General features: G+C 45.1%; 2 protein-coding genes across 3 annotated transcripts; one reads left to right on the top strand and one right to left on the bottom strand.

The window, feature by feature from the left end:
* The first annotated feature begins 2,335 nt into the window (after window positions 1-2,335).
* LOC109744956 (uncharacterized) lies at window positions 2,336-4,722 on the top strand. Its single transcript, XM_020304098.4, has 5 exons — window positions 2,336-2,494; window positions 3,302-3,384; window positions 3,458-3,620; window positions 4,004-4,064; window positions 4,276-4,722. Exons 2-5 carry the CDS (start codon window positions 3,342-3,344, stop codon window positions 4,453-4,455), a joined length of 447 nt encoding a protein of 148 aa, XP_020159687.1. The 5' UTR covers window positions 2,336-2,494; window positions 3,302-3,341; the 3' UTR covers window positions 4,456-4,722.
* Window positions 4,723-4,865: 143 nt separating this feature from the next.
* Window positions 4,866-8,244, bottom strand: LOC109744955 (cryptochrome DASH, chloroplastic/mitochondrial). 2 transcript variants are annotated; one of them, XM_045231027.2, is made up of 12 exons: window positions 7,731-8,244; window positions 7,517-7,656; window positions 7,203-7,430; window positions 6,979-7,119; window positions 6,617-6,808; window positions 6,471-6,517; window positions 6,293-6,369; window positions 6,047-6,122; window positions 5,895-5,964; window positions 5,672-5,795; window positions 5,511-5,560; window positions 4,866-5,250 (listed from the first exon to the last, which is right to left on the bottom strand). In XM_045231027.2, exons 1-12 carry the CDS (start codon window positions 8,173-8,175, stop codon window positions 5,047-5,049), a joined length of 1,794 nt encoding a protein of 597 aa, XP_045086962.1. In that variant the 5' UTR covers window positions 8,176-8,244; the 3' UTR covers window positions 4,866-5,046. The 2 variants fall into 2 exon arrangements, with proteins under 2 accessions (XP_045086962.1, XP_073361461.1); XM_073505360.1 differs by having other exon boundaries at window positions 6,617-6,804; window positions 6,975-7,119; window positions 7,731-8,226.
* Window positions 8,245-8,408: the final 164 nt, after the last annotated feature.

Raw genomic sequence — 8,408 nt, 5'->3', positions numbered from 1 at the left:
AAATATCAGAGCAGTTGTACAAACATCGTACCAAAAATATCATACGTGATGGTTTTTAATGTACGACTTATAGGCATTTCTGTCCCGGTTGGGTGGCACCATTCAGCTATTGTTATCCTGCGTTGTTGTGGAGGACACGTTAATTATTTCTTCCGTTGCAACGCACGGGCATATGTGCTAGTAAATTAAAATACATATATGGGACGCTATATTTTTAACTGCGGATTGATTCTCGTAAAGGCCTGCAAAATAGCATGATGGACAAAGAATATCTATTCTCTTTTTTTTGAACATAAATAACTGTATTCCTCATATAATAGCCATGTCATTTACAATAAAGTCAGGGGGATTGGAGTCCCAAAATTGAGATAAACCAACACTAAAGCAGTGCTTTGCTAAACAATCAACAACAAGATTGGTTTCCCTTCTGCAATGAACAAAGCTGACATTTGAAAAGTCCATCACTAACAAACTAGTCTCGGTGATGATTGGTAATAAAGAGAATATATATTCTCTTTATTAGTAGGTACTGATGTATGGTTCTAAAACCATGGGAACAAGAGAAACAAAGAGTTGGACGTCGTGCATACTAGAATTCTCCATTATTTAAGTAAGTTTAGTTGGATCATAGAGAAAACACAAGATTATTTTTTAGATATTTGAGTAGATTTAAATCTTCTTGTGAAGCACATTGTAGAAAAATACTTTAAATAATTTATATTTTTGTTGCGAATTAAAATAATTCATATAGACAGCTATGTTTATTCTGGTATATTTTTCTACAAAATTGACAAAAGTTCCTATGGTTAGTTTTTGTAAGCTATATGGAAATGACAAAATGTCTAATTTACCTCCATACACAGCTATGTTTATTCTGGTACCACCGTTTTACTGGTCATGAAAAACACCACGATGCTAGGTCAAGACGAGACATATCATTCATTAGCTAGCTCATGCAGAGTCCATCAATGCAGTTTCCTCAGCCAAAAAATATTTTGTTACGATGCCTTAAATAGGAAATCAAGTCATGATGAGACCATCACATTTTCTATATTTGAAATGACTTTTTAGAAGTCCCTATCTCATCGTGACATGAGTCAGATGTAGTTTATGAAATGACACTTTAAAAGTCCTTATCTCATACTGGCATATGTTGTAGGCTTCTTTTTATGTCTACCACATTTGTATAATCTGATTGTTTTTCCCCGTTGCAATGCACAGGCATATTTGCTAGTAAAAAATACATAAGGTCTTGACAAAAACATCAAGAATATATTTTTTTATTACCAAAAAAGGTCTTGACTCGGCATGAAAATGTGATTATGTGCTACTCCCTCTGTAAACTAATATAAGAGCGTTTAGATCACTATTTTAGTAATTTTAAACGCTCTTATATTAGTTTATGAAGGGAGTATAAACAATGACTATACTACAAACAAACAAAAAAGCGAGTTAGGCCACTAATAAATCAAAAAGGAGGGAGTACAACATATTAAGATATTATTAGTCAAAACAAAGACCTAATCTGAGGGAGTAGTAAGAATTCCAGTGGAATAGTACGTTGTGATTAAATCTAGAAGGTTGAGCATGTTTCGCTACGCCGTTGGTCTTGTCGGGATTTCATAATTTTTGTTTGTTGTTTGGTTTCACGTGTGGGGCAGATGGTCTATGTGTGTGTCATTTATAATGCGGTGTTATGGTGGGCTTTCTTGACGGTGTGATTTCTATGTTATCTGCTAACCAACTCATACTTATATGTGGATGTTTCTTGCGCTGATGGTCGCGGGTATCATGTTGGTTCTACGGTGTCATATATTGGTGTTCCTTTTTTCTCTAGGTAGCGAGAGGACGTGCGGGACTGTTGAGTTTTTAGGTTTGGTCTTTGACCCAGCCCAAATTATGAATCAAACTCAACATTAAAGGCCTTAAAATTGATTCTTGAAAACCGTTGACCCGGTTTGAATCAAAAAGCAAATCCAAAATTAAACACCTCAATTAAATTAAACACAAGAGCTTCGAAATTAAAGGCGTATTTAGATGATATATCCTTCTTCCTTGCACGTATAATATCACCATATTAGTACCACACACAAAGGGAAAAAAAGGGAAAGTTGGACGCACGTGGCGCTCGGTGCGGAGCTCCGCACCCCGTCACGGCTCCCTCGAGGCGCGTGCACCGGCCGCCTCCCTCGGGGCGCGTGCGCGCCACATGACCCCAACAACCGTCACATGATGCAACGCAACCGTGGCTCTCCTCCCCGCAAAAAAAATCCCCCGCCCTCGCATCCCAGCCGTCCATCCGCCCCGTGCGCCTCGGCCAGATAAATACCTCGGCTCGAGCCAACCAACCCCAGTCCCACCCGAACCCAAGCCCTCTCCTCTCCGGCGGCCGTCGCTTTCCCCTCGGACCCCTCCCCTCCGCCCGCTCCCGCCAGACGCTCCCGGTTCTCCACGTCTCGCCCCCCTCCCTCCGGACCCCGCCTACGCGCTCCAGGTGAGTTCTTGGTCCTTATCCTCCTCGCGCCTCCTTCTCCATCTTGCTTCGGCCTCTGGTTAGTGGCTTCTTTGGAGGAAGCAAGATTGCGCCCAATCCAGTAGCACGACGCCGCTTCCGTTCCCTTCCCCGCCGTCGTGGCCGTGCTTGCCGCGCCGCCGTCGTGAGATTGAGCCGCTCCGCCCTAGGGGTTTAAATCTGTCTGTGCGGGGGAAAGTTCGCTGCGAGAGTTCTTGCGGCGGTGGTCGACAGTTAGATGGATGGGATCTCCGAGCGAGGGTTTCATGGTTTCTGAAGGTGTTTGCTAAGATGCGTGTCAGTCGATGCAAATTTTCAGTCTTTCTGGGAAAAAGACGGTTGAATTTTACGATTCTGTAGCAGCATGTTGACATGGATAGTGGCAAGACCAGATATTATTATCACGAAGAAAAAAATCTGAAGCGGAACTAAGTGTAGTTATGCAGAATACCTCAGGCAGAACTAGTTGTAGTTATGCAGAATAATTTACTAAGCAGAATAACTGAGGCAGGATTAATTATTATGCTGTGCAGAATAATTGAAGCATAATTGCTGAAGCAGAACTAATTCTTAAATGCAGAATAACTGGATCAGAACTTGATTGTGTACAACATGCTCAAAGAATTTTAATTTATTACTTGTTTTTTCCAGTGGCGTGTACAATGAGTGGGGAGATCTCTGATGGGCTCTCGCCATTCAATGCAAGCATGAAACTGTGCAAAGATACTTTATCTTTATTTAAGATTGATGTAGTACTCATGAATGGGGAATACTTCAATCAATGTGCAGGTCCTTGTTGAGTGAAGCATCTTCCTTCCTTTTTCTGACAATGGGTATGGAGCATTTGATGAGTGTCGTGAATCCTTCATCAGGTTAGCCTAAGGCTTCCCCTTTGTTAATACAGTTTCTGTGTTTGGTGAACTGTGACTGACTATTTGTACATAGGTTACATCTTACAAAGAGGTCTTGAACGCCGTGGTGATGGAACGATGGAGGAAAAGAAAGACCTACAGAAGCAGAGGACAGAAAGAAGAATGATGGAAGACTACCAAAACACAGAAAGCAGAGATGGGGCGATCAGATGTCCAATTCCATGCAAAAGCAGCAGGTATTTTTTTCAATTCCCTGGTCAACTAGAATTTACTATGGTTCACACTCTGTATCTTGTATATGTATTGATCAGAAGTTATTATAAACCCACCATGGTCTTGAAATACATGTTTCTAAGAAATTACCAAATTTAACTATTTTGAATGCATATTGTTGCCTGAAATCATTTGGATCATCTAGAGTTGTCCCAATCAGGATTTTTCTCATTTGTATTTTAAATGGATAAACACTATGCAATGATTTTACAGCTAGTACACTCTGCTCTGATATGAATTTTTCATAATTAATTGGGCTTTAAAACATCTACAAAGTTGATTTTCTTTTGAGTTTTGATATTTTCATCTTTATTAAGACTCGTGATTTTTTTTCTTCTTTATTCAGACCGTACAGGGACTATGATTTTAAAAGTGCACAAGATATCTCTGATTTTATGGTGAGCAAGGTTAGTCTCTATCTCTCTCTCTCTCTGATGTTTGTGAAATGTGCTTGCACTTTCCAGTCATAGGCTATTTCATTTTCGATTGAACTTTCTTTTCATTTTTTTTTCTTTTGAGCTGTGGAGTAAATTGTTAGCACAGCTAAACAAACAGTCTGACGTTTACTTGTCATTTAACCAAGTCCCTCTTAATAACAGTTGGTTTGACAATCTGCAGGCTTCTCCTCCATACTTCATGGGATCTCCGCCAGTTCGTGCAAGCAATCCCCTTGTCAATGACAGACAGTTCTGTGCTTGGAAAGTACAAAGCGTTGATGAGTCACTCGGCATTCCTATACCAACCAGGGGCTACCGCGTTGGCTACAACAAAAGGGGAGGGTCTGCTACAGAGGATTGAAGCTACATTTATCAGTTTCATGACCTCGCTGTGAAGTTGTAGTTGTAACAAGGGAAAATTGTACATAGGAAGTCATCACCTTCGGAAGCTTCTGTTTTCGAGGTTTTTTGTGGCATGTCATCGGTAGTTATGTGTATATATCTTTTCGTTCAGTTTTGCGGGCAGCGAGGCTAGTTTTGGCAAATAAATTTGTCAAACTCTGTTGTTGAGAATTGAGGTTTTTGTTCAGGTTTAATGGAAATGACAGCATTTCTTTAGTTTCTATAATTGCCATGTTAATCTGTGCTGGATATGTTATTGGCTGTTATGAGCTGTTTTTCGTCACGATAATTTCTGGAACCCATTGGCTGTTGATAAGTAGAGCAAGATCAGGCTCCTTAGTTTTGAAAGATAACAGGAGATCTTCATGGTTGACCTGAAATTTGCCATATACTCCGTACTTCTGAGCTCACCTTGTCACTGATACATACATTTTACCAAAGCTTTGTGAAACTTCACCTCTCATTTGCTTTTGAACCAACTATTGTAACATTTGCCCCATCTCCTACTGACTCTTCATCCATGGTATACATTATCAACACATACACTGTGTTACTTTTGTCTTCTGTAAATATTCTTTGGCCTTGTCTGCCTGTTGAATTGCTGATCTTTTCTTTGATGCCCACCATCAAATTTCAGTGGGACGACCTGCTTGATGTATGAGGCCCCTGGGAAGTTCCTCCTTTCCTTTGCGAGTGATCGAAGCTCTGGTAACCAGTACGCGACATATTCGCCATCAGGATCATATGTCTTGGCCTACAGAGGAATGTTCACTCATGGTCAGGTTGTTGAAGATATGAGTGGTACAGATCACCATGCTCTGACATCATCATCTTAAGCTTATGAGGCGATAAGCTGATGCTCATAAAACCTAGTATAATTTTGCGGTGGTCTTATGTCGCGATGCTCACTTGCTTATTAATATATGCTGATGGTTTATGGTAGCATGATTAACTGAAGTTCATCTGGTAAAAACAAGTATGCAGATGTTGGTGGTATTTAGTCTTGATGCTTACTTGCTTGGGGATGCTGAAGTATCGATCTTCTCGTGGATCATTGCCAACTCCTGTCAATATTTCAGCAAAATTCAGTTGAATGTGTACATGAGCTCCCAATTATATGCTATCTAGTACTGTGAACTACCAAAGATAGTAATGAGACACAAGGAAACACTGACCTGCTCCATATGTCCAATTGCCATAATTCGAAGCGGGGTCATAATCCAGAAGGCATGTTTCAAACCATTCAGCTCCCATTCGCCAATCGATACCCATGTCCCGGACCAAAAAAGAGCAGACAATCTGCATAGAAGATCATTGAACGATTGACATGTGCAAAAAGATGGCCTGCATTAAACGCTAATGCGCGGTCATGCTGGTGATCAGTATGTCGGAAATTACCTGCCGGCCACGGTTGGACATGAAACCAGTAGCCAAGAGCTCCTTCATGTTGGCATCGATAAGAGGGTACCTGAAATTCACCATGACCAGATTCAGAACTCAGAAGGTATGGCAAGCAGCAGAAAGACGGAGCAACTTGGAGTATGCCGTACCCGGTCCGACCATCTTTCCAAGATTCGAACAACGCCTGATCTTGGCTCCACTTGGACACAACTTTTCTCGGACCCCCTACAACATTCACAAAAGGATTATGCTCTGTTGTAGCCTGTGATATTTTTTGAAGGAAAAACAGTTGTGCATTCTTTTCACAGTAAACAAGAAAGGTAGGAGTATGATTTAAAATGATGCTTGTTTCACAATGTGGTTCGTAAGGGCATGAGAGACAATCATATCTTTACCTAAGTGGAAAATGGAGTTCCCATATTTTGCTGAAAGGAATCTGAAGTAGTCCCTCCATATCAGCTCAAATAAAACCCTGAAACCATCGCCATGTCAGGAATGGCAGTCCAGACTATGAATTTGAGCAGTCCTTACAAACAACTTCAGAATGAAACCTGGCAAGAAAGGCACACTAACCAGTATGTGGAATCATTTGCTACTCTCTGCTTCTCATATCTCCTTATCTGCATAATCACCGAACATTTAGCACAAGGGGGGGGGGGGGGGGGGGGGGGGGGGGGGGGGGGAGCTGACAATGTGTGCAGAAAACACTAAATATCCACCTCTTCGCAAACATAGCGCGGCGAAAGACTGCCGGAAGCAAGCCAAGGGGAGAACTTGGTGGAGTAGTCCGGGCCAAGCATGCCGTTCCGGGTCTCTTTGTAGACTTTCAGCTGATCATTCTTCCAGAAGTACTCATGAACTCTCCCGAGAGCGGCGCTCTCTCCTCCAACGAAACGCATTCCCTTCTCTGACTACACAGAGAGGCAAACAGTACTAACTGTAAGTGAAATTCTAGAACCATATCCACAGATAAGTACTCCCTCTGTAAACTAATATAAGAGCGTTTAGATAACTAAAGTAGTGATCTAAACGCTCTTATATTAGTTTACGGAGGGAGTAGAATACAGTTGACTGAACCTGCCTTTGTCACACTTAGACCCAGTGACTCCAGAGTCGGTATCGACCCCCACCCTCCGATCTCATCGAGGCCGGAACCCGGGGCCGGCCCGAGCGAAGGCGGCAGCTTGCCGCAGCTCCGGACCGAGGACTTCGACTCGACCGCCTGGCGGAAGCATCACATTTCATGAACGACAGCCACCACCAGCATTACTATTCCAAGCCTCAATATGAATGGAGAGCTCCTACCTTTCTGAACTGCGTGTACACGTCCGGCAGGTTGCTCACCGGGAACGGGAGATCGTCGACATGGTACATCGTCGCTCCCCAGACGAGCTGAAGCTTCGGGCTGAGAGGCTTATTACTCCGGCCAGAAGCTCCTCCTTGTCCTCGAGGGACGGCCACCTGCTCCAAGCCTCTGCGCACGAGGCGCTCTACGAGGAGCTCCTCGCTGCAGGTCTCCTTGTGGGCATAGACCTGAAGATCGACCGGGAAATCCAGTATCAAGCTGAAGCAATTGACCGGGTCGGTGGATGTGATTTTGTGCAGATGGGCTAGCTTACTGTGTGTGCGCTGACGGCCTTGGCGATCGCAGGGAGGATGTCTTCGGGCTTGCCGTGCCGGACGAGCAGGTCGAGCCCGCGTTTCTGGAGATTCTGCTTCAGGTCTCCCAGGCACTCTATCAGGAACTGCGCCCTCAATGCTGCAACAGTCAATCAAGCTTCAGTGTCCAATCTCAGATGCCATGGAAATTTGCTGTGTTGTGGTGTGTCTCACCTCCGGTCTTGGGGAAGCCGAAGCGGTGGGTGGCGCCGGCGAGGGCGCGGGGGTCGACGCAGTAGACGGGGAGGACGGCGCCGGAGGCCGCCCACGCGCGCGCCAGCGCCTCGTTGTCCAGCACCCGGAGGTCGCTCCTGAACCACACGACGGCCACGCCGCCACCTCCCCTCCGAAGGCCCGTCGAGGTGTGCCTCCGGAATGCCTCGTAGGCCGCCGCGGCGGTCTCATCGGGTCCCAGAGAAGGCACCGCCGCCGCCAGCACGGCGCGCGGGGGGCGGAACGGGATCGAGGTCGAGCTCGAGGTAGAGGTCGAGGCGGCTTCGGCCATGGCGAGGAGGGCGCGGAGCCTGGCGGCCGGCTGTCTCGGGAGGAGGAGGAGGGATTGCGCGGCGGCCGGAGGGAAGGAGGAGGCGGAGGAGGAGAGGAGGTGGTGGTGGAGCATTTTTTTTCTGGACTGGGAGGTGAGGCTTTTGAGAATTGAGGGGTGTGTGTGGAAGATGGAGGCGGGAGGAAGGTGGAGGGAAGAGCGGGGATGGGTGCCACGTGGGGGCATTTGAGTGGTGCTACGTGGCTGGATGTGAGCCTGGGGATATGGGTGATGGATAATGTGGGCCGGATCACAGAGGCTTTATGGGGGTGGACCCAGATGGCAGCTGTTGTTGTCGGATGGAAACT

Source organism: Aegilops tauschii, chromosome 7 (genome assembly GCF_002575655.3).
Source record: "Aegilops tauschii subsp. strangulata cultivar AL8/78 chromosome 7, Aet v6.0, whole genome shotgun sequence".
Lineage (NCBI taxonomy): Eukaryota > Viridiplantae > Streptophyta > Magnoliopsida > Poales > Poaceae > Aegilops > Aegilops tauschii.
This window is presented reverse-complemented; position numbering and strand designations above follow the sequence as displayed.

What these genes read in the sequence shown, in the direction of transcription:
- LOC109744956 (XM_020304098.4), top strand. Translation starts at nt 3,342, where the DNA reads ATGGGTATGGAGCATTTGATGAGTGTCGTGAATCCTTCATCAG. An exon ending in TGTCGTGAATCCTTCATCAG is followed by an intron (nt 3,385 to 3,457) that starts GTTAGCCTAAGG and finishes ATTTGTACATAG; the next exon opens with GTTACATCTTACAAAGAGGT. An exon ending in CTGATTTTATGGTGAGCAAG is followed by an intron (nt 4,065 to 4,275) that starts GTTAGTCTCTAT and finishes GACAATCTGCAG; the next exon opens with GCTTCTCCTCCATACTTCAT.
- LOC109744955 (XM_045231027.2), bottom strand. Translation starts at nt 8,175, where the DNA reads ATGCTCCACCACCACCTCCTCTCCTCCTCCGCCTCCTCCTTCCCTCCG. An exon ending in CGGCTTCCCCAAGACCGGAG is followed by an intron (nt 7,657 to 7,730) that starts GTGAGACACACC and finishes TGACTGTTGCAG; the next exon opens with CATTGAGGGCGCAGTTCCTG. An exon ending in TGTCCAACCGTGGCCGGCAG is followed by an intron (nt 5,796 to 5,894) that starts GTAATTTCCGAC and finishes TCTTCTATGCAG; the next exon opens with ATTGTCTGCTCTTTTTTGGT.